This window comes from Numida meleagris, chromosome 7, assembly GCF_002078875.1.
Source record: "Numida meleagris isolate 19003 breed g44 Domestic line chromosome 7, NumMel1.0, whole genome shotgun sequence".
Lineage (NCBI taxonomy): Eukaryota > Metazoa > Chordata > Aves > Galliformes > Numididae > Numida > Numida meleagris.
This window is the reverse complement of record NC_034415.1, coordinates 14,356,459-14,382,671: the sequence shown is the minus strand read 5'-3', so window position 1 is coordinate 14,382,671 and position 26,213 is coordinate 14,356,459. Positions and strand designations below refer to the sequence as shown.

At 38.7% G+C, this 26,213-nt stretch overlaps 1 protein-coding gene and 1 long non-coding RNA gene across 8 annotated transcripts in view; one reads left to right on the top strand and one right to left on the bottom strand.

Annotated features, from left to right (window-relative positions):
• LOC110402244 overlaps positions 9,142-26,213 on the bottom strand; it is a 99,287-nt gene continuing 82,215 nt past the window's right edge. The window contains exon 6 of the long non-coding RNA XR_002440990.1: positions 9,142-9,511. This is a non-coding gene — a long non-coding RNA (uncharacterized LOC110402244). The remainder of the gene's footprint in view (positions 9,512-26,213) is intronic.
• BRDT (bromodomain testis associated) overlaps positions 16,432-26,213 on the top strand; it is a 28,122-nt gene continuing 18,340 nt past the window's right edge. The window contains exons 1-5 of one of the 7 annotated variants that reach the window (XM_021404085.1): positions 20,255-20,954; positions 21,389-21,411; positions 23,403-23,647; positions 24,511-24,648; positions 25,365-25,491. In XM_021404085.1, the coding sequence (XP_021259760.1) occupies positions 23,408-23,647; positions 24,511-24,648; positions 25,365-25,491 (505 nt within the window). In that variant the 5' untranslated portion in view covers positions 20,255-20,954; positions 21,389-21,411; positions 23,403-23,407. The other 6 variants (XM_021404087.1, XM_021404081.1, XM_021404082.1 and 3 more) reach the window with 6 other exon arrangements.

Sequence of the window (26,213 nt, the reverse complement as noted above, 5' to 3'; positions counted from 1 at the left end):
AATTGTTACTTAGATCTTTTATTTTTGGTGTTATCTTAAGGACTTGTTTTATCCTGAAGACTGAAAGTTCTGTCTGAGCCAAAAATCTTTTTTCTGAGGTATTTACACAATGACAGCGTAGGTGTCTACCATTGCAATATGGACCTGCAAGAGGCTTCTAAGCTCATACTGAAATATTTGTGCTTTCCTGAACTAGACAAAACGTACCTAAAATATCAAACTGGCACAATGTGTAAGACACAAGATTACTAAGAGACATTCTGTGCTTGCATGTTCTTTTCAACACTTTTTTTTTTTAAACTTGCTCTTTCCAGAAACAAAAAAAAACAAAGACAAAAAAAGAAAAATTGAAATGCAGTGTGCTTTCTTCAGGCATGGACAGATAAAATTCACCTTCCCTAGAAAACATACTGATGTAGCCAAATATAGACAGACACGAAAATCTGTAAGCCAGAGAGCTCCTTGTCACACTATCAGATTTTTGCTTGTTGTTTAGGTATTAGATGTCAATATATTTTGATAGCAAGAGTCAACAGAAGCAGAACAGTTAACTACACTGAAAATTGCTCCTAATGAGTGAGCCACAGTACTATCACTGGGAGGGTGAGAAAGGCCTCATGCTGAAGAATACTAGCCGGCCACCATCTGCCTCATCCTGTTTCTCACCACTTTGTTAATGAGCAGTAATTAATTCCAGAAGGAAGAGGAGATGTAAGAACAGATTTGAATAAACACATTAAAAAAAAGTTGTGATCAGACCGCATGTCTATCACCAATAACAATTAGTGCAGTACAAGAGAAAGGGGTCAAGAGAACAAAAGCTATGTCTTGAGCATCTGATAATAGGGTGACTTACTTCCAACCAGTGTGAACCGCACACCTACTGGAGCATCTTAGGTGCGCTTCTGGGTCACAGTTTAATTCCACCTGGAAGGAATCCTTTTTGTTTACCGAGACTTGCTTCATCACATAAACCAAAACGCCACAGAGGGAATGGCCAGGAAGCTGGCTTCCAAAGCCTGCTCCTGATTCAAAGTAAAATGCTGAAGTAGCCACACCCCATGTAGCTCAAAGGACACAGTTTTAGTCTAACTGGTCTATAGTCACCTGAATAGATTAGAAAAGCTTACAGACAAGATACTGCAGAGCACTGACAACACTAACAATTGCTGCCTGAAAAAAAAAAAAAAAGAGTCATCTGACACTGTTTCAAGATACTCACACTCAGAGAAAAATCAAATTCACAAAATATTTTTACTCTCTGCTTCATAGGGGTCAAGCAACATACACATACTGCTCTGCCTCTCCCCCTGTTTTGACTCTCATGTGTTGTCTAGGCCTTGTACAGGCCTTCTGCTAGGGAGAAAGCCACCAAATGTGAGCTTCAAGAGATCACAGAATCCCATCTCTGCAGTCCTTTTTCTCCTCCTCAACAAAACACAAGTGATGCCTCCAGTACACCTAGAACCTTACACACTCACATGTGTAGGTACTACACAGGTATGCACAAAGAGATAACACTGTCTACTTAAATACATTTTTAAAATGGTTTTACTTTTTCCACGGTAAAGACAATCAATTACAGCCATATTTCATCGTATGGGATTGAATTCTGATCCCCAAAGAGAAAACAGAAGAATTCTTTGTGTCCAAAGCTTCAAAGTTAGAAGCATTAAAGGCAGAAAATTCTCTTTAATACAAGAAGGATTACAAAGGTAATTTCTTAACAGTTGCATGATAAATACCACCTACATTCATGATAAAACAGATTTATTCAGTATAGCTATGAAAACGCTTCTTTAAAAAAAAAAAAAGGAAGGAGAGTAGTTTCCGTAATACAATATATTTTCTTTTATTAAAAATATGCTACAGCAGTTTGTAACACCGTAACGTGACCGAAAGTGCAGCAATGACAACAGAGCAGTAAAGTCCTAAGCTGCAGCAAGTGAAGGCTTGCTCAAATACAACAGCCATGGGCAGAGAAACAAAGAAAAATGCTGCTTACCTTTGGAAGACCTCAGATATGCAAGGATCTCCAGTAAAACAGCCTTGCCTCCACTGCCAACCCTTAAATGAGATCTGGGAGGGAGTGGATCCTGGCTCCACCCCTTCCAGTCACTCAGGGGCTTTGCACTCATCTGAGCTCCCCTGGGCTGGCCCTGCCTTCCCACCAGGTGCTCTACCACTGGTTCAAGTCATGACTTAGCATTTCTTCTACAGGCAGTATACTAAACCATTCTTACAGCAGAAAGCCCAGCTTAGCATCTCTTAGGTCCAGTTAACAAAAGATAGACAAAACATATGACTGAGCTGCTCTCTTTTGTAGTCAAAAGAAACACAGTTAATGTTTAAAAGTAATTCCTATCCTAAGTAGTAAAACTGGAGCTTCTGTTGGTTTTTGTGTATTTGTTCTGCTTCTGTGGCTTAAAAAAAAGAAAAAAAAAAAAAAAAAGTTCCAACCAACATATTCTGTAGTTTAGAAAAATTCTCCTTCTAGTTTTTGAAATACTACTGAAAGCACAGTCTTTGGTAACTATTAGCATATTATTAACTACGCCTGTATGTTCATTTCTTACTGTGACTATATACATTTCTGATAGGGGCATAAACTGGGGAACATTCTTAGCTCATATTTGTTTTCCCTGTGCATCCACACATGTGGTGAACAGCTGTACAAGTTGTAAAATTGTCTTTACAGATTGCACATGTTTTTGAATATAATATGCATGTATATGTATAAAGCAAGTCCAAAAGCAAAATAACACATTATTTCTTCTTACTTTTTTTTGGTAAATATGTGTTTTGTTTTGTTTTTAATGAAGGCGAACATTTTCTGCTTAGCTTCCACTTACAAAATAATAGCAGTTAATTATTCAGAATTACAGATTTACTAGTTCTTAATGTGAGCAACTACCTCCACTATGGCAAAGAATCAAATGCTGTCAAAACCAAATCTGCAAAGCAACTGTTACTAAGCTATTGTGACCAGCCCCACTGCAATAAAACATAGAAATGAAAATGTAAATCGTTACTTGTATATACATTTTTCTCCAGGGTGCTATAAGCAAAAATTGAAAACAGCTGAAATTGTGTCACCCTTCTATAAAGTAAATATTGCTAATACAAATCTGATGTGTTAAAGGGTGAGGGGAAGCTCCAGAGACTAACGCTCCCTTCGTTAATGTTCTACCACCAAATTAAAGGTGGGGTGATTTCCCCATCTCTGGTGAGAGCTTTGTTTTCTGCACATAGCTAAATTAATTCCCAATGAGCTATCTTATCTGCAAGGCTCATGAAAAATATCTGAAGAGTAAATGGTTAGCATCTGGAATGGACCACACTGCATGAAGTAACAGTTATTTCATAAGAGATTTCCCATGGTAGATATTCCCAAATCTAAGCATGAGGTCTTCACTCCCTCCCACGCCCACCACAAATGATATCAGTTAAATGCTATACTATACTATTAATACACTCAGGGAAATTTTAAATAACAAAGTACACACAGCCAAGTACAGTAAAACAATACCTTTTTTCTTGGTTATTAGAAAAAAAAATTGTAAGGACTGCTCTATTTAATGAGAAACACCTCCCTTTGCTTCCATCTTCCCATAAATTGCTTCATCTGCCAATAAATGCAGATACTGCACTTGTGGTTTATCACAGACTAGAAAGGAAAGTGACACACAAGCCACTGTTAGATTTAGCCATGTAAGTCTGAGCAATGCTTTTGTGCAGTTTGTCTCTTTCTGCTTTCCTACAGCCCAACTGCTAACATTTGAAATGCTTCCAGAGAATGCTCATTCTTCCAAACATTTGTAAAACTATTTTTTTTTTAAAAATTATTTTGACCAGCTACATAAAGCAGAAATGTGATGTCACTTGGGTTTTAATGTTGGCAGGTACAAAGAAAGATGCAGTCAACTGTGCATAGAAATTGTCTGCAGGCAGGTCTTTCACATTCATTTACCACACATTTCCTGCATGCTCTAAAACTGGTCAGATTAAACTTAAATATTTTCCCTTCAATTTAATAAAATTAGCAAAAAATATTTACATCTGATTTATGGGTCTGACAAGACAGCTAATAAAAAAATTGTCAGCTAATTTGAGAAATTTCACAAAATGTTTTCATTGCAATATATTATGATGACATTCTTCTCTCCTTTTTCTGTATCATACATGTCAAAAAAACTTACAGTTTGGCTTTAACTTTGCTACTTTCAGTATTAACTTGTGTTCGTTCTGCAGATTATTCTGATGCTCTGATTAAGGGTATCATCTTCCCCATCATTGCCTGTGAAATTTTCAGGGAACTTTATCAACAGCTCACATCTTCATCAAGCCTCAGTTCAGTAGACTACTGATGTGTTTACCAGTAAGTTAGTAAGTTGTTCCACTCTGAGTTAATGAAATTGCTTGTGTGTCTTGACTTCAGTTGTGTTGACTAAAGCTGTAATGAGCTCATCTACCTGGAGAGATACAAGTTGGAACCCCTCACTATTTCAGGCTACATGAGCTCAAATCTCCTGTTGGTACTAGCAAACAAATACTAACCAAAGATCAACGCTCAAACAAAGATGAATCAGATCATAATCAGGAGAGGTGAAAAGTACACACTGCTTTGTAGGACATGGCATTACTCAGCTAACACCCCTGTCCTTTTAGCTGTACTTATTGGGACGAGTTGGACATTATTTGACATGCGTGAAGAGTAGCTGAATCAGGCCACTCCAGATTTAAGAGCCTGTGAACCTCAGCATTTAGACATATGTCCACCAGATAATTTTCTCTCCCGAAAGCCAGGGTGTGGGTTTTGGTTTTTTTCCCCCTCTTCTTATTGCAGCAGTTGTCATGTAGTTAAGCCTCTGCAGATAGACAGGTGAGAGAGTGGACTTCTACCATCTGAGGATTATACTCTCAGCTACTATAAGAGATACAGGAATACATAGGGTCTGTTTTCTGGTGTTTATTTTTTTCCAGAAGACATCTTGGAGAAGGGGACGAGGGGAAAGCTGGAGAGATCCCTAGACCAGGAATGCAGCTTCTAATAATGACTTGCAGATGTCAGAGTAACATTCTAGGATCTTCCTATTAGTCCAAAGCTATTACTTGTAACATATGCAGAATAAAAGTCTCATGCATATGGCTGTAAACAAACTTCTCATCTAAACTAATTGTGGCTTCAGCCCTGGAGAAAGAGAGGGATGATGGGCTTAAAAAGTGCCCGATTTCACAGTATCACACTCAGATTTTCTTATAATTTTACCATTATACTTCAGAGATGAGTTATCTCTTTTATTTAGGTTCCAAATCACCACCACAGCACTATTGGAAATGGCAATGATAAAGGAGATAAAACCATACCCAATACTGTAAGAGAGATACTTGAGTTCAGGTATGCAGTATTAATAAGAGAAGATGGGAGTTTTCATTTAGAATATATAAACTAACTTCCAAAAAGAGAATGAAACTGTGTTCAAGTTGAGCAGCTCATATACATCTAGGAGACTTTAAATGCATCCAACTTTCACAGTAAATAGTATAATATGTAATTAATTATATTTCAGCAGTAAATATTAGGATACTGAATGCCCCATTTACCATAAAATGCTTTCAAGGCTTCAATTTCAGATAGTCTTATTCATGTAAGCCATTCAATAGATTTTAATATAAAGTTAACATTTGATCTTCATGCTCCTTCTTAATTACCAGACAAAACTCTAACAGTATGTTTGACCTGAAGCAAGGGCACACTGGAAGTCACATATTTCTTTTACACACGAAAATAAGTTGCTCACAGCATGTCACCACAGAAGAGATTTGTAACCACATGTCACCAACAGGGAATAATTTGATTGTATCTATTAGATTTTCATCAGGATGCCAGTCAGAATTTTTACCTGCAAAAAGACACCAGAGTGTGCCTATAAGCATCTACTGTATTTGTCATCAAGTTTTGCTGTAAGGGAGCAGATAAGAAAAGGCACTCCTAAAGTCTCACAGACACCCATGGGATAGATGTTCCCTTTCTCCAGTCCCAAACAACCACACTGAGATGTCTCTAACAGTGTTCTGCCACTGTGAAGGAGCACAGACCTTCTCCCATGTGAGAATGGAAGTTCCTGTTCCTCACCAGATCAATGGGAGTTGCACATGGAGAGACACATGGGAGAGCCTGGATGCACCCAAGCTACATTTAAGTTTCAGTAAGATTTTTTAACACTTGATGCTTTTACGAGTTAGTGCAAAGTAGACAGCTGAACTCGACTTTTGTTACCTGGTACAACATAGGAAACCTCCATCCACAGATTCCTATAGCGGTGTCAAGGTACCACAAGGACTGTGCTCAACATCATGGGGAAATTATTGCCATTGGAGTGGAGGAGCAACTGTCGTACTGGATCAGGCCCATGGTTCAGCTGGTGCAGAGCTCTGTCCTTGGCCATAGCTGTTGCATAAGAAATTCAAGGACCTTTGCAAGCTGTAGTTAGGTCACATCTGTTTCAGTTAAAGATTCTTCTAGTCTCCAAGAGTCAAAAACGTAAGAATTTCTGTCTTTTCTAAAATACTTAATTCTTTACTTAACAGTATGTCAAATCTCACTAAGCTTGTTTTCTGGTTTCTTTTTTTCATTGTCAACTCCTTTTCTAGATCCCACTAAACTCTAGATATAAAACAGTATCCTGAAATAATGATTTCCCCAAGGAAAATATACATCACATCAAAAAAAAGCTTCCTTTTGATTTTGAATGCAAAACATTTCATGAATATCTTCATCATGTTCTGCAAGAAAAATCAAACAGCTCTTCCCACTGACTCATCTACTTCTGTTATTATTTTTTTAAAACAATAGATCACAGCTCGGCTTATTTATCTATGATATATCATTATCTTAACCAGAGCTTTTCACCTCTCTCAACTTGAAAGCATTCCTAAGTTTTTACCACTTTTTTGACCAAACTTCTCTTTCTGTAGCCTGCTTTAGTTGATGTTGCAGCAGCAGGAGTCTTACTGACCGATGTGACAGCTACTCTGTCTTTTCCATTCCAGTTACTTTCACAGTACACAAAGATGTGATGAAAGGAAAGCCACTTGCATGAGTGGACGCACAGGGAATTGAGGATGTCTGGCAAGCGGCAGCTCTGGGCTTTCTATGTTTGTAGATGTCAAATAGACAAGTAGCAATATCTCTATAATTCTACTTCAGGGCAAAACATTTGCCAAATAGTTGCAGAGGACTGTGTTCTTCTGTAATAACAAGAAGCAGCAATGCAGAGAAGTGAAATGTTTCCAGCACTGGGGTTAATAATTCTAGGACAAGTCCAATAGCCCTTGTTGAAACTGTACACATGAGAGGACTGGCATTTGACAAAATTTTTAATCATAAGGGATCACTGAGAGAACTGAAAACTATTTTAAACTAATGGAAAGGGACATGGCACATTAAAAATTTAAAAGGATCTCTCTTCAAAAGAGATTCAGCAACACCATTCAATTTAAGTTTCCCATGAGCCTCAAAAAATAAAGTATTGAATAGACTTTTATTCATATTTCATGAAATATTGGAATTATTTATGCTCCTACATAATTTTGCTGAAAACTACAGCTAAATGAGCACCACCTGTGAAATTTACATATTCTGTATAAAGTCACACAGACAAGACAAGATTTCTTCAGGCTGTAAAATCTGCTTCAGTCCTCAGACCATTGCTACAGCACAATATTACCTGAACAGAAGCAGATTTTGCTCAGGAAGCCAATCTGAGACTTCTTTCAGTGCTTCATTCTTCTCGGTCGCATGGCTGATGAGCAGGTGCTTATTCTCCAAAATCCCTCAGTTCCAGCTTCTATAGGCTGTCATAACCCTAATCCTTATGAACTGCTGCAGCAACTGTAATGAAGCCTGTCCCACTTCTGTTTGCTGCATCCCTCAACACCTACCACTTATCAACATTTAGAATTAATGCATGCAGCACCAAGTGTTCACAGAATATCTTTAATATCCTGTAAGACTCCAACTCTTCCATTTTCTCAAATGCCTACAATTTGTTCAGAAATACTGTTGCTGTATTTTAATAAAGTTTACAGCTACACTTTAAAATTAATGAGATGCAATGTGAAAAACCAAATCAGATTTTCAGTTGTTCATTTTTTTCCTAGATCATAATTTATAGAAAGTAGAATTAGAGAGGACAAGATAGAGACCTAAATTACAGTTTGCAATACAAATACTTCTATTAAGATCAGTAATTACACTAACATTATACATACATAAATCAGTATTTATTTATTTAATATTTTTAATATTAAATATTAATTAATTTAATTAATTAATTATTTAATATTTTTCTTCATTCTGAAGAGTTCTATGTCTCAGTTACGTTAGGAATATGCAAAGGCTACATCTGAAAATGCAATATATATTTATATATAAATTTATCTCCTTTCCAGAAATTGTTAAGTTGTGGTGCAAATAAAGTTCAACAAAATGTTTTAAAAAGAGCAGTAGATGATTTATGATGCTACTATAAAGCTGTTGACACTGTCAGCCTGAGATTATAGTCTGATAAAGATGCATTCACCCCAATTAGCTTTTTTTCATTTCAGATAAAATTCTAAAATAGTTTTATATTTCTAAACAGACCTTTGTCTCCATTTCAGTATTTCTATAGGAAGAAATAGTATAACGGAACTCGAAATAATGTAAGCTATTTGGTTAATTAAAAAAAGGTTTAATAATGCAAGTTTCACCATGTTGAATCTACCCAGGAGTTACTTCTGTTTTAGTGAGTAGACATAGTTCATAATTATTCAATTTTATTTCTTGATTAGTGAAGAGAAAAGCTGTGGAGCCTCATGAGTAATGCAAGAAATCCTAGGTTTGATCCAGCTCCTAAGAAGAGCAGTTGAAGCGGGCTCTATTTTTCTCTTGATATCTTCACTGTACTACAGGCAGATAATCCTTTTTCCTTTCTGTTCTTTTACCCTTTTTACATTCATTCTGTATAACGAATGTAAAAATAAACTAAAAAAATGGATAATATTATGCTTAATATGAGCACATACAGTCAGGCACTGCCTGAGATTATTCTTTTCAATAATTTTTAAACAGTTGATTAACTGGATGAATGAAATACTTGAAGAAATACTAAGTGCTCAGAATTCCCACTGAATTATGGAGTTCTAGATGTATCTTAGGACTGAACTGTCAACACATTACATCATTGTACAAGATGACTGTCATCCATCAGTCACACGGGACAAGAACCTCCGCAAATAAATGAAAATACCCAAATTACCTGTATGTATGCTTTTCCTCCGATACTGATACTGTACACGTTGCATTCACAATTATACCTCCACAGAGTACAGCAGGATTTGTACTCCTGCATGCAGCAATTCTTACAATTGAAAAGTCACACTGTTAATGAGTCGCATTGTTTCTCCACGCTTAGAATATTCCTGTGCTGGATGGATACTACAGTGGATTTATGTTTGCAGGAATCACCTGAGAAAGGTATAGGAAGAAATGGAAATAAGTTACAGTTTTCGTTACTCAGAGGCTGAAAATCTGTCCAGAACAATTTGTTCTTAATGGCTGTTTTAGCTCAAAAGAGGCCCTGAAGTAAAGAATAAACAAACTGTCAGAGGAACAGAGAATAAGTCTCTTAAGATCAGGGTTAAGGTTCATTGGTACAATTGCTCTAAGGCAAAACATTACCACATCTTGGATTATTCCTGGCATGTAGATAAATATAAAGGTACAGCAGTAATGCACATGTAGTGCCTTTTCTGTGACCGCTGCACATGCAGTGCATCCAAAGGCATAATACAAAATGTAATATCTTGTAAAAGTGAATTATTAATTCTAAATATATTGAAACAGAGATTTAGAAATTCAGAAAAATAGATAATAATAAACAAAAGCTGGATAAATATACTCTGTGGTCCCAGACTTGCACAAACTGTATTACACTTCTTTAAGCCAAACACAGACTCCAGCCAGAAATCCATCTCAAAAAAAAAAAGCCAGTTTCCTGATCTACAATTGGCCTTCAGCTTTTTTCTCCCTCACAAAGCCTCAACATTTTATTTCTTGTTTTAAAAGATTACATTAACACATCTTGACCACCCCATGAAGAAAATCAGACATGCATAGTGCACTTCCATGCTGGAGGATCACAAAGGATTTGGAGAATGATACAGAAGTCACTGCACATGCTGTCTGGAGAAGTCCACCCATATTTGTCTAAGTCTTATATCATGTTACTGAGCAAACATTTACTTTAGCATCAGTTGTACCAAAGCCCTCTTCCCTTCTCTCTGCTCATAATGTACAAAAATGCCAAAGTCCAGGGTTTAGCCACATCTCCACCTCTCACCACTAGAAATACACCTCTCCACACACTCCTTGCTCTTTTCTACTGCAGGAATTCCCTCTCTTAGAGCTCGATTAGAATTATCAGCATGCAGGCTGCAGTCCCAGCCCAAGTACTCTGATCCTCATCACCACCTTCAGAGCTGCTACTGCCTCAGCTCCAGACAGTGCTGAGGACCATGGAAGTTTGGACACATGAGAGGCAGGGACAGGACTCTTGCTGAGAGCACAAGGTTCCTCGCCTGCTCACTGCGGACTTAGTTTTAGTTACCATGGCACCTCACCCAGTGCTAAAGTCACATATCACCACAACATATCACCACACTGTTACAGCAATAAACATTTCCAATTGACTGAGGCATATTCCTAGCAGCATAGATTGCAGAGCTGCATACAGCTTATCCATCCTCATTTATTTGCAGAGATGAGCTATGAGGGTGAAGGGGAACAAACCATTCTTCAGCCAGCAAGCATCTGATCCCAGGGCAGCGCTGTGTTATCATTTCCCCTCTAACAAGTACTCTATTAAAGCAAGAGTGGTAAAAGTCTGAGATTTCCGGACAGTGCAAACTCAAGAGAAGTGTACCGGTCACTTACTAAGCCTCTCCATTTGCTGATACACTGCTCACTTCACAGGCTCCTTGGCAGAGGGATGTGGAATATTCCCTATGGCCTCAAATATTCGTTCTTTTTTCCATTATGGTATTTTAGAAAAGATTACATTGTCCAGGCTTTCTCTAACAGAAGCATAGTTAGAACCATAATTAGATTCTATGAACAAGCACTAGTAACAGGCTCTCCCAGGCTAAATTCTAACACTATTAAACTGCTGTTAACATAACATGCCTGAAGATACTGCTAGCAAGAGCTGCTGTTGGAACACACAGAACAGAGGGAAGAGGAACGAGAAGCAGGCCTTGCATGAGTTTTACACCGAAGTGGAATATAGTATATGGAATATATGTAGCAGAATACAATGCGACACAGGCCGAAAATGCAGGGCAGAGACTTTGCAGGATGGAGGCCTGGGAACAAGGGCTCATCCTCATGAGATCACTGTGCAGCCCAGAGCCAAGGGCTTGCATTTGCAGTTTGAGAGCCAGCTTCTCCTCTAGCTTCAGCATCAGCACCAGCAACCAGACACTTGGCTCCAAGCCCCTTCATCCAAGCATTATAATAAAGTTAGGTAGTTTGAGCACATAAACATACAGATTGTTTTAATTCACTGCATATGAGTTATCTGTATACGAACATGCAGCTAGTGACCTCAAAGGGGTTTGGCCCTAATTGGTTAGTTAACAATTTGGTTTGTTTTTAAAATACATTGCTACATGGGTTCCACACATGCAAAGAGCCAGTGAACAGATCACTAAGCTTTATTAAACTTGTTAAATGTCACAGTCATACCAAACCTAAAGCCATATTAAGCTTGAAAGATATAAAAATCTCACTAAACCTATTATCCCATAAAGGCTGTGACAAATTAACTGATGTCCGTATAGTAACATCTAATTACAAACTGATTAAAGTTGTTAAAACCATGACAGCCTCCCTCAGAAATTCTCACTATGCATACTGTAGTAACATCAGGCATCTCTTACTTCTCATACCGATCCCAGTAATGAAGGCATTTTGGTTGCTCATCTCTGCTCTATAAAAAAAAATGACTCCTTGCAATATCCTGTATGAAAATATCCCTGCCTACAGGTGCAGCATTTTGTCAAGCCCCAGTCTAACTGGTGATCCTTACCATGCCGGTATTCAAACTGAATTCTTTAAAAGTGCCCATTTTTCAGGAAACTGGCACTTGATCTCCTAAAAACATAGTGCTACGTAACTTTCCTCAATGTATGATATTGTAATTCACAATTGTACATTGAGCTAGGCCACAGTTTACACAAATAAGGAAATATGGAACTGATAGACTTGGCTCCCACTAGGTCCTCTAAAAAGAAAGCATCTGCAGATGCCATCTATAGGATACTTAACAGTTCAGGCCTAATCTCAGGAAATTATCCATCATTTCTTCAGGAATTTTGAGAAGATAAAACATTAGTCACCTTACAGAGTGCTATGAATACAGAAAATTGAACCACCAACACAAAAGTTATTTTAATTTATACTTCTATTTATAAATTATAATTTGTAATACACACAAGCCTGCCTGTGCTAGCTACCTGTAGGTAGCAGTGGGTTAGCATCAGGAACTCTTTGCTCCACAGTGAATGTGTGCATAGAGCCAGTGGTGACGGTGGCCAGTGACCATCAGACAAGTTCATGGCAACAAGGCAGGCCCAGGGCTAAGCCAGGAAGCCATCTGGGGGTCAGGATTAGCAGGGATATTGCCAGACATAGGCAGAAATAGCTCAAAGCTTAAGTTTACATGTACCTCCTGACCCAAAAGGGGGAAAGTCCCAAGGAGGCTCCTCACAGCCCTTTCTCCCACTGCTCTTCTCACAGCAGTCTCGTTCAAGGCTACAGAGCTGCACTTTGTCAGAGCTGGCCTTGAACACAGACAGCCAACCCCATCCCAGGAGAGAAGGGGCTTCCAAGCGCATTGGTGCACTCAGGATCTTGACAGGAGAAAACTCCCTATTTGCTTCATACTCGGACTCCTGGATACCCCACTGCTGGTTCTCCCAGATGTGTACAACATGGCCTCAACCCATCCTGAAGCCCCAGTCCCTCCATGAAAATGCATACACTGACCGCAGCATCCAACACATCCATTGAGTTTGTATTCACATCTCCCTGTTCGATACCTGCTACATTGCAAGAAAAATCCCTTCTGAATGCCAGAGATATCACCAAATGTCTGCTCCACAGCACAAGAAACTTGCCAGCAAGCAGGAACAATCAATCCACTTATAAATGCAGATTTGAATAGACAAAGCTCTAGAAAACACAGAATAGGAAATGCCTTAGTTGAATGTGACAATGGACTGAAATCGCTGACTCAAAGGGCACAGCAAGCTGTCTCCCAAGGTACCACAACCCAAGTCCCAGTACAGCTCCAGTTGCTGAGGCCCTAGGATCTCTGGGGGATGCCTCCAGCAATCCTCAGGAGAAACAGCTACAGAGTACTGTGAGTGTGGGAACATACTAGTGGTGTGCCTCTACCCCTAAAGAAGGAACTTCTGAACCGAAGACTTACAGTCTTGTACCTGCTGGCTCACAAAACACATCCCAAAAGCTCGAGAGTAAGTCTTCATGCCTGGGAGAGGAAATGCTATAAATCAAACAGAGGAAACAGCGCTATGGCACCTGTCTGCACGTTATAGAGAAATACACTTCCTGTACCAGCTTACAGATGCATGCGCCACACTACTCCAAAGACAGATGGCCAAATTTTTCCCTCTCAGATGATGTTCCAGAAACATATATAAGCTGTAAATAGCCTTATAATTCTGAGGAGAAAAAATCCCAATAGACCTGTATTCAACAAGCATTTCCTCCTTACACATTCTCTCACATTGGTGACTAGTTTACTTGGGCAGAAACTACTCCTAACGCTACAGTAATTCTGTTTCTTGTATCAAAGAGGCTGCCACAAATTGCTCCCGCACTTCTGCACCACAGTGGTTCCTGTGCCCTGGCTTACGAGATGCATCTAGAAGTATGCTGACTTGGAACTTGAACACAATTTTGAAAATTTCTCCTTACAGTTTATTATCGTGTGGAAAAACTGGTTTTCTTTTTTTCAATGTCACATTGTCTGAATTCTCTCTCATTATAAATATCACAAAGTATTCAAATGTCACCTCGTCATATGTTGAACTTCTGAATAGGGACATCACATTTTGCATGTCAAACAAGCAACATGATACAAAAAAACAAGGCTCAAGCCAATGAACCACTAACTTCAATTACCTTGAAACAAATGGAAAAACCTTTCACCAGTTCTGAGCTGACATCTACTGGTAGAAGGTTGCAACAGTGTGGGAATCAGGAAACGCACAGCAAGCTATTTTAGGAAGGATCTCCAAGTGGAGAGTGGTACCTGGTGAAATGCTCTGGGGTTGAAAACGATAAGAGATCCAAAAAGTATGTACTTTACGCAGTTTTGCTCTAAGGGTGGTCGGATTAGGCCTTATCCTAGGTCGGATAGAGAGTGTAACTCCTCAGTTTTGTATTTCAGGCATAACTTAGAATTGTATTAATGCAGAAGACTGTTGAAATTCATTTTAAACAGATTTGATTTGGGTTAGCTTACATCACAAGGGGTATAAACACATAATAGATTGCAATAGTGTTAGAACAGTTTAAAAAGATCTTAGGTCTCAGCTGAGGCACAATAATTAATAACATGCACATCCTCCTAGCCAGCTGCAATGTAGAGTCAGCCCAGTTTGCATAAAGACACAACTGAAGTGGGTTTAAAAATTCAAATTTTGCTGAAATAAACCATTACTAAATCAGAAAAAGGCTGTTCTCTCTGGGACTTGTATCAGTGCACGAACACTCCTTCAACACAATCTACTCAATTCAGTATGCAGATGAAGCTGCAGATGCATCTTTTCCAACCTCATTTTCTCCATAGTATAATGAAGAGACTGGAAGCGTGGGGAGCACCCAATCCTTTTAATACACATGAAAGTGGTACTCAGATTCTTTGGAGTGAATCATATGTTGGCAGCAGCGCCACATGTAACATTTTAAATAACAAATTAGATCCCTAATTTATGACCAAACCCTCAGAATTTTATCATGTGCTTTAGGCAAATATTAGAAAATCTTGTAGAAAAGAAATAGGTCCCTTTCTGACATATTTGAAGGAAAAGAAATGAAATTTGGACACAATATGCTGTTTTGTTTCTCCTGTTCTCTGCACCCTAGTTGGTTCCAGTAGCCACAAACCATACACAAATTTAGTACTAATATTGAGCATCAATATTCTGGGGAATGCAAGACTATACTGAACAACCCAATCCTTTTCCCTTGGCAATCCATTTAAATCACTGGTTCTGAAAAGGATGCTGAGAAGTTGGTTCTAACAGTTTTACACATTAGAAGAGCTCCCTTTTCAGCATCAGTGGAATTTCTAGTATTTCTTTTCCATTCTCTCAGTTACCTAAAGGACATGGGATGGGGAAAAGAACTGTTGTGTACTTCAGCTCTTCAGAATTATGTGTTAAAGTCCTATTCAGGGAAGAATGCACACCAGTCTTCTGCTACCTGAGGGTTTCTTTTCTTGTACAGTTTACAGAGGAACTAATGTTTTCAAAGGATACCCTCCCTTTCAAGCACAGATACAGTCTCAGTGCAGATTTCTAGCACTGCTGGAAGAAGAGAAGCAAGCTGGCTGTTGGAAGTGAAGGCCTGACCAGATAGAAATGATTGTGAGAAGGAACTGTAATCAGGGAGGGGAGTGAGGGCAAAGGAAGAACTTGGAAGATAAGGGGTAAGCAGACATCCCTTACCAGCCCAACAAGCACTAAGGCCAGACAGGAAGCAAGGCAGCCAGTTGGACACAATTGTTTTGGGTAAGATGAAGCGTCAGAAAAAATCTCAAGGCAAACAAGATTAGCAACCTGCAGATGAGCAGAGTCCAGGAGAGCAGCAGCAAGAGTATGAGGAATATCTCACTGGTTGACTGTTAGAAATAATCAACTCAGATGTAATAAAAGAGGTTGGAAATTAATTTTCAGATAAATATATGGTTGCCAGCTCCATCATCTTGTAATATGTCATACAGTCCAAACCAAGACCATTCTGCAATAGTGCCTCGGTTGGATGCTTGCTGAAGGCTGAGTTAATGAAGTGTGAGATGTCCGTAGCAAGTGACACCACTCTAAATGGTGAGAAAACAATACATGGCAACAGGGCTGATTTCTAGGATGGATTAATTGTTTTTAACAAGTTTTCTGTACCTGCTATAACCTTGTATGTACAACTTTCATGGTGTCAACGGTTTTGGCTGGGATAGAGTTAATTTTCTTTGTAAAGGCTCATACGATGCCATGTTTGGGATTTTGATGAGAATAGTGGTGATAACATACCGATGTTTTTAGTTGTTGTAGAGCAGTGCTTACACTAAGCCAAGGACTTCTCAGCTTCTCACGCTACTCTGCCAGTGAGGAGCAGGGGGTGAACAATTTGCTGGGAGGGGACAGAACCAGGACAGCTGCCCCAGACTGGCCGAAGGGATACCATATGATGCCTTGCTCAGCAATAAAAGCTGAGGGGAAAGGAGAAGGGAGATGTTCGGAGTGATGGCGTTTGTCTTCCCGAGACACCGTCACATGTGATGAGCCCTGCTTTCCTGGAAGTATCTGAACACCTGCCTGCTGATGGGAAGTAGCAAGTGAATTCCTTGTTTTCCTTTGCTTGCATGCGCTGCTTTTGCTTTGCTTCATAAACTGTCTTTATCTCAACCCATGAGTTCTCACACTTTTACCTTTCTGATTCTCTCCCCTGTCCCATCTGGGCAGAGTGAGAAAGCAGCTGTGCGGTATCTAGCTGCCTGCCAGGGTTAAACCACAACTCATGGGTACTCTGGCATAGCATCTCAGACTAATGCAGCTTTATAAATAACTGGGAAAATGATTCAATGAGTTAAACGAACAGCACAGGGGAATGATCTTTGGTGCATCCTCACCTCGAATGTTGTGGGCAGTTCTGGACTCCGTAATATAAAGTGGATATTAAGGTACTTGAACATGTCCAGAGGAGGGTATCAAAGCTGATAAAAGGGTTGGAGGGCATGTCCTGTGAGGAGAGGCTGAGGATGCTTGGGTTGTCTAATTAGGAGAATTCTGAGAGGTGACCTCATTGCTCTCTGCAGCATCCTGAGCAGGGGAAATGGAGCAGGAAGGATCAGGCTCTGCTCCCTGGGAACCAATGATAGAATATGAAGGAATGGCACAACACTGCACCAGGGGATGTTCAGACTGGACATTAGGAAAAATTTCTTTACCATAGGGGTGGTCAAACATAGGTACAGGCTTCCCAGAGAGGTGGTTGTTGCCACAAACCTGTCAGTGTTCAAAAGGCATTTGGAAAATGCCCTCAAAAACATGTTTTAAGTTTTGGTTAGCCCTGAAGTGCTCAGGCAGTTGGATTTTATGATCTCTGTAGGTTCCTTCCAACTGAAATATTCTATTCTACACTATTTTAAACCTAAGGCAACTATTTTGAGGTAGTCTAGTTATTCCAAATTTACAGCACTATCTGAGAGCCGAAACTGACCTATAAATTAAAGCACTAGTGATCTGCTTAAATTTCTCTGTCTTGCTGTGATCTGGAGTTGACTTCCATAATCACATTTTGTGTGTGGGGAGCTTCAGTCCCCTTTGCTGTTTCCCAGTGTTTCTGAAGTATTTGATACTTGCATGGTTATGTGTGCTGTTGCAGTATTCACAGTGTGAAGTGGTACTTAAAATATTCACTGGGAGAACAAAATGAACATGATGTAAGCCATTACTTTAGGGAAACACCATTCAATTATAATAAGGTATTTACTCACAAGGTTTCAATTTTGTTTGCATTTGGCATGTTACAAGGTTGATTAAACAGTCTCAGAGCAACAGCCAGAAACACGAAGCATATATCAATGCGGGGAGGGGGACAGGAGGGAAGTAACCGTTAGAAATTTGATTCATAAATAGAAATTTGATTCATAAATGATCTTGTCTTACACATCCCCACAGCCCATACAATTCTGCAAAGTACTTGCCCTTGTTCAAAGTCCTGCTCCAGGGATAATATTGCTGCAATACCTTAATACATGCATCAGCACCTCCAGGGTTGTTTTCAAACAAGTAATAGGAAGTAACACTACAGTAGTTCAGACATCACCTCATGAAACCCTAGTCAGAACTGATTTAGGCAGGTACAGTGCAGAGATCTGCCACAGGAATAACTACTTAAGCACTCTCTCCAGTGTACTGCCTCCAGAGAAGAACTCTAGTATTTTAGGAAATTGTACGATAGGTAGGAAGACTATAGACAGGTGCTGGCTTCTTAATTTCTCTATCATCTCACTTTATAAGCAAGGATAAAGGAGGGTTCTTTTTAATGTAGGCAACAAAGAAAATATGGCTTTTTTCTTTTTCTACTTTGTATTTTCATGCTACTGGAAAGATTCGGTTCTGTTTTTAAGAACTTGATTCTAGCCCAGACGTATTATCTTCTTTATCACAAAGGCTCTTATGTTTTAAACATTGCCATGGACTGGATAAAAGCACGATAACCTCCATGCTTCTAAATCAGACTGGTTCTTCAATTAAAAATCTACATTCTACTATAATCACTATCCTTTCTCCACAAAGACTGATTTCCCGACACCTTCTTCCTATTCTACTTTCCTGCAGTCAAGGGCCTTTCCCCCCCAGTTTCATATTGATTGCACATTCAGTAGCAAAGCTGCATCATGCATACAAGGAATATATCATTTTGCTTACCTCTTGCTGCCTGATAAGGAACTGTGCTTATTCTCAAAGACAGGATAGCACATACTTCTTCAAAGTGATATACAGTAAAGATATATCAGTTGCAAGAAAGGTTTTTGTGAAGGAGCATGTCTACCAGATGTCACATACCATTGCAACTCCAGAAGCTGTATTTGGAATATGAAGTTACACAACAGATAAGGATCTGTCATTATATTTAAAAATGCTAAGGAATAGAGGATGAAAATCCACCTGTCCCTAAGGCACAGGTTAAACTTTTTAGAAGGGATACAGGACATGGTTGCTGGTAACAAGATGAGATTAAAGTCAGTGAGCCAAGAGCTCCCTTCCAGACACAGTTTAAAAACAAAAAAACAAATAATTCCTTTTTAGATCAAACTGGGTGCCCATATTTCTTTTTTGGTAACGCTATATTTTTTTCTAATTTCTTAACCTTAGCTATTAGTACATAATGACCCAGTATACAATTGGCACTGTTTATCTCTACTAGACAATTTTTACATAGATGTTTATAACTGGGAGGAGTTCATCTTGATTAAGGGATAAATGGCTATTAGTAACAGAAAAAAAATCACCAGAAGATAGAGAACTTGCAAACATCACCTAACATGATCTATAGCAATTGAAAAAAAATACCCATTAGCAAGATGCCATTTTTTAATCTAAAAATGAAAGAAATAGATAGTTCCTCACTGTATCTGGTTAATTATCTCCAACAATGTGTACTTTGCCCCCTTGCAAGGATTTTAAATTTCCCTTCTACTCATTAAAACTACAAATGCCTTTGTTGTAGGTCAGATTCCACTCATAACAGATGTTCTCCGTGTTTTTAGATATTTAACAACCATCAGTGAGACTTCATTTAATAAGCTGAATAGCTGAATCACTTCATACACAACATCTAATCCACAGTCCCCAACCTATTTCCCTAATGATACTCACCAGGTCTGTGGAGTCTTGCAGTCTCCCAGACAGAAGTGGTTAAAAATCTTTGCTGAATAACACATCTTCAAAATGATGCAGCCTAACCCACTGCAGAAAGAGTAAACTGTCACGACATATTCCACTGAAATGCTACTCCATCTCAGCCATTCCATCAGCCCTATAAAAATTGATAGTCTGGAACTGGTCAGATACATTATTCTAATCTCTCACCTGAATGGACAGTGCTATGACTGTTTTGGAAATAGTACGTACTGAGTGAGGACAAAAGCATAAAGGTGATCACTTCCTTCTACTCTTTTGTTGGCCTTTTCTCCTCTCTCCCTTTGTGAAAACTGCTGAACACACTGTGACCTAGAGGTCATAGCCAGCCAGAGTCAGAGTTTGTAGTAAGCACTGAGACTGCAGAACCAGCGAGGAATACTACAATATTTTCCAAGGTTTTTTGGTTGTTTTTATGTTTTTCAAAAGATCATATTTAAATTAAATAAAAAATATCCTAACGCACTCTTTTCTCAGCTTATTTTAACATCAGATACATGCCAGACAAAAAACTGAATTTTAAAGAAATCCCTAAGTGCTTACTAACCAAACCAATATAGTTCTCAAACACAGCATTGCTCCACTCATCGGCATAGCCTATCCAATCCAGCTGACTGAATTTTTTCACAGAGCAAAGACAGATTCAAAGGAGGTTAAGCAATTGCAAACTGGAAACTAAAGAGAAAAATCCAAGATAATGAAGAAGTACATTCAAGAGACAACAGCTTCTCTTTTCTTTTGCCACTGCTAGAATTTTTACCAGTATCTTTCCCATCTCACTGTTTGCTACAGCAACACTTATTTATTGTACTTGCTTTTTAAATTCAGTAAGGGATCAGGATAGCATAGGAAGGTGTGAATACTGTAGAATGCTTAAGCAGATACGCTATTTCTGCACCCCTGTTATAAGATAACCTTGCATGACTCAGAATAACTGATAAAACGTTATCTTTAAGTTTTAGACTGCAAACCACAACTAGTCCAAGTAGAATCATCCATATTTTTACGTCTCTCCACCTTACTTTATTAATTAACTAGTAAGTGAGTAGGTGTGGTATAAAAAAACCAATTGGTGCCTTAGCTCTTAACAGCTGTTCCCGCTTTATATGGATAACTTCCCAATTAAAATTGCTTACAGACTAGGTTTTAGGTGGGGTTGTAGGTGTGTAGTTGTGTTGGTGAGTAAACTAGAGGGCTGAGTAGGTTATAAAGACTTTTCTGTCCTTTCTTCTAAAGCTCTGTTCTCCCTTTTGTTGGGGAGGCACTAAGTTCTGGCTTTTCTTAAAACTGAGGTAAAAATGATGTCTAGTCTGTTCTAAGGGTAGTAATTCAGTTTTGAGTTATCTGAAGACTATAAGATAGGCTGGTTATGATAGAAGCTGTAAGTCAGTGGTTTTTGTGACTCCAATGCTAATGAAATGGTGCTCAATGGATAGATGTAAGGGGATTGTTGTCTTTCTGAAAGAAGATATTTTGCTGCTTGGAGTAAGGAGGCTGTGCTTAGTTCTAGGTGGCTGTAGTCCGTTAACATAAGAGGTTTTCTTCAATACTTGTTTATGGTATTTTTTAATGAGATAATTGACTATTAGCTAACCAAAAAGCTGCTGAAAAGGCCTTGAGGAATGTTATTATCCGGTAGGTGGGATGCTAACAATTATCTGAGCTGCTGTTTCTGACTAGGATGATATGTGTTCTACCTCAATAGATATAATATTGAACTAAAGCAAGGGAAAATAGCCTTTTTTTTACTCTATCCAGTAAGTTAGCTAATGCTCTCTCTTAGAGATAACAAATGTTCTTTTCTTTAGAAATAAAAATAAACTCAGAAACGGATTGAAACTTAGCTTACTTCCACTGTGGGTCTTGGAAGATATGGTATCTTGCTAAAAGCACTGATTTCCATAGTGATATATTGCATGAAAGCTATATGCTTTTTTACTCATAAACTGTATCACATTGGCTAAAACCCCACAAATTAGTCTTAAAGAGGGACACCCAAGCCTTCTCTGAGATTGTTGACTTTGGGGCCTCCCTCAGCACCTCAAGAATGCACAGGGTTGTGAAAGGGAAGTTCGAAATGCATCAAACTACCTAGCTGGCTACAAACTCAAATTTTACTTTTAACCAGAGCGTTATGTGACCAAGGTGAAGAGGGGTGAGTATAGGGAGAGATGACTCAACTATAAAGCCTTGTCTCTCCTTTAGACAACGCAGTCTTGGCTCTTCTATTGGGATAGAAGTTAGTTTCTACACCGTAAATTAAGGTTTAAAAAGCTGGGCACCTAGGCCCAAGACACTGCATGTATTACATATGCAAAGCCTTGATGTTTAGGTTTCCTTTTACTTTGATTGCAAAGTAAATGGACTGTTAATTGAAAGATATCTGCATTCTGTAAATGATGAGACTGAACACATGGGGGAGAAATGAGAACACGTCTTCAGCTTCGAGAGCTGTTAGAGGCTTAATCTTAAATGCAGAAATAAGAACAAAGATGGAAGTATGCAATATGTAATGTTTCATGGAGTGTTACAATTGTAACAAGGGAACCTAAGACTCTGTCCTAGCAGTGTGCTGATGACAGTAGCTATCTTGCTACTTAAGACTTTCTCTAAATCTTTCATGAAATGCTTTACACAATGATCAAATCAGACTATCTGCTTTTGCTTCTTCTTTAGCAGAAGGAGGGACAGCTAGAGAGTAGAGTAAGTAACACTTGATTTAATGAATGCATAAAAAGCAACGGTTACCTGGATAAAAAAAGGGGCTAACCTTAAAATAAGAAAAGTGGCCTTAATGGAGAGAAGGAAATGAGGCTCTTAGCTTAGCGTTTGGAACACAATGATGGGCTATGAGGGTAGACAGTAACAGGAAACCATGTAATCATGTCTAGGTCTTGCTGCTGGTGTTATGCACTCCAAAACACAGCTTCTCTGTCCTTCTTGTGTATCTCCATATTCTATTCCTGCAAGGCAACAATTATCATAGCTGCTTATTGCAGTTGTTTTTTTTTTTTTTTTTAAAGCAACCTAAAATGGAGGGTGAGGAAGCTAACCTTTCATAATCCTATTGAATACCATAAATCCAATGCAAGCTGGCAGAAAACACAGTTACTTTTCAGGCTTGCGTAGATGTACATTATTACAAAACTTTTAAGCTAAGACATTGTTTTGGTGGTGACAGGACTTCTCTGAGGTTGGTTTGGCAGAGATGCATGTGGAAGGTAAATACAGAGAGTTACTTTGTGCTAGATGAGATTTGTAGTGTGCGCTCTAAAGCTGTTTCTTAGGTCAACTGCTTCTGTAAGTCTCCATCTGTTGAGGTGGGGAGCTACAAGATGTCTTCCTAGACTTTGATAGATGAACCTCTGAGGAAACTTATTTCCAGGGAAATCTTGCAGAACATGGCAAGCCTTTTTAATCCTTTTCAAATGTAACTGTTAATAACTTAAAGGACTGAACATAGTAATTCAACACATCCAAGTGGGTGCCATAAAACAAGTGTGTCTTTGTTAAATCATAAGTGTATGCCTGTGACTATATCACTGACACTTCACAAACAGAATATGAATACACCAACAGCAGTAAATCTAGATATCTTTACTGAATAGTAATTTTCCTCCCTTCAGGTTAGATGTGTAATGAAGACCTTGGAACAAGCGGATGTATGTTCTTGCTGAACATGTCTCTTCCAAGCCAGCATCGTTCTATTATTACTAACCCTCCTCCACCAGAATATATAAACAACAAAAACAGTGGCTGTCAAACAAACCAACTTCAGTATTTACAGAGAGTGGTCATGAAAGCTATGTGGCGGCACAACTTCTCCTGGCCATTTCATCAGCCTGTAGATGCAGCAGCACTGAATCTTCCTGTAAGAACTGTTTCAGAAGTGGAATATTATCACGTGAAGTATTGCAGTATTTGTGAATTAATATTAGAAGACTACTTATGCATGAGAACTGCTTTAATCAATTCCAAGGATAAGAAAACTACGCTTTCTCTCTGTGGTTAATACTAAGTGCTGCATCTTTGTTTCCTTTCCCTTTTGACTGTTGCAAATCACTATTTCTCTAAGGAATAAGAACACCTATATGGGCCTTCTGGAGCTTCTTGATGTTGGTATTCTGCGTTGTCTTTCTTCTGTCTCCCCACTGATTGAACTGCATTTCTTCATACTGGGTGTAATGATGTTTTTTCTTTTACTTTTAACATTTTTTTTAAATGGAAAGTTGCCAACCTCTTTCTAAATACTTTGTGATGGAAAAGCAGATCTGATCCTAAAATAAACAGGCAAATCTGGATCCAATGTGATGTACTGTGCTGTGATTTTTGCCATGTACAAAATCATTAACACATTCCTGGACAGACCACAATGTCTTAGGACAACTTGTCACAATTTAGACTCTTTTATATTCCAATTTTGGATCACCCCAGCTTTTTCAGTCAAATGAAAACATCAGTAATTGACACAGTATTCCAGGTATTTCAAATTACCTGGACGGTACTGCTTTTGGCAAATGAGTAGAAAGGTGTTAACACCACAGTATGGTTCCTTCAATTCTTTATTTTCCAGCTTAAGTGTCTTTAGTTCTCTTATATCCAAGACTAATTGTACATAATGTTTCATGCAACATCATGCAGTTTTTTTCTCTAGCATTTTATTTTTTGTAATTGTGTCAGAATCATTATGTCCTAATATTCAAGAGCTTTGTTGTGACTCTCTGAAAAATACAGGATTACTACAGTATTATAAAGAAACCTATGGACCTGAGCACAATTAAAAAGCGTCTGGAACATAATTACTATACAAAAGCTGCAGAATGCATTGACGACTTCAAAACTATGTTTTTGAACTGCTACATATATAACAAGGTAAGTGAAACAAACACCTCTTATTAGTAATCAATTATAATGCCAGCAAGTCTAAAACGAGTGGATACTTATAACTAACTACAGAACTTGTCAATGTCTTCAAGAATTCTTGAAACTAGTTCTGTTTGAAATGGGGGAGGGCTTTGCTGCTAGATTTGACTGAAGACAGAGGTGAGGCTTAACTTGCTGTTAACAACTGAATGTGTGGTTGTCATAGCATGAGGGTTCTGCTTGTAAAACTTCTAGGTTTACTTTGCACAGCTGCGAAGTGTGCGAACAGTGTAACAGCTAGACAAGTTCAAGGCCAGCTACTCTGAGGCATGCTTCTCTCCTGCATTAAGCTTAAGACAAACTAAGCTAAGCTGCAGTGTGAGCATCTCCCTGAGCTTGGATGTTTGCTGGCTGTGCTTTAGTATCTTTGAGCCTTCTTCAGAACAAAAGAATGAATAAAGGAATTGCAGCTCTGCTCCCTTTTCCCTTTGCTAAGGGAAGCATGTGATTACACAAGCAAATAGGACTGGGCAGGGCAGGGGGGAAGAGGCCATTATTACAATAGGGAAGCAACTTGCATTAGATAGGGAATAGGGATGACTAGTGCCTCTCTGGTACAGGTGACTTGTTTCTATCAATTCAATATAGACCATCATTAGTTGAAAAAAATGGCACTTTATTACTGCAGCTTCTCTTGCATGAATGTTATCAAATATATTTTGCAGCCAGGTGATGACATTGTGTTTATGGCCCAAGAACTAGAAAAAGTGTTCATGCAGAAAATAGCACAAATGCCACCAGAAGAAATACTGATTCCCAACAAAGGAAAAAGAAAAAGAAAGCCGTCAGAAGGTAATGGCTACGTGCTGAATTCTTAATATTAAATAAAAGCTGGGAACTTGTCACAACTCTGCCCAGGAGTGGTCAGGATGCTCTGCATCTTTCCCAGAACATGCTGGACCAGTAACGCTACTGTAAGGCTTTGGCAGATTCAGCGCAGCTGTAATATTGTATAGGTACTTTCTACTAATGAAATGTATTTAAGGGGAGAAAAAAAACTCACCAGAATATCAGAACTGACAGCACCATCAATAGTGTAACACCATAGCTTCGTATGTGAAACACAGTGCTCTTGTCCACAAGAAATATGATTCAGTCAAGAAATCTCAAACTATTGAGGAAATTACGTAGTTGGTACTTCAAATTACAGTGGGAAGCCTAGTCCAGGAGATTAGCTGCAACTCATTACTCATCTTTGACCTCCTGCGTTGTCTTAATTGCTCTTGTATCCTGCTTCATTACCATGAAAAATGTTCCACTTCAACAAAATGCTTTGTTCAACATCTAATCTTTCAACAGTGCCAGACAAATATTTTTATTAATAGAAGTAGGACTATTTAGTGTCTTGAATCATACATGCATCTCAGTGGATGAATTTGGAGATCTCCAATGTAGTCTCCCAAGATGGCCTGGAACTGATGCCAGTTGCTGGGTCTATTTTAGCTCTAATGAAAAATGTTGTGCCTTAATAGGAAGAATGTGTTTGTTGAACAGGTATAAGTGGTTCCCAGAAA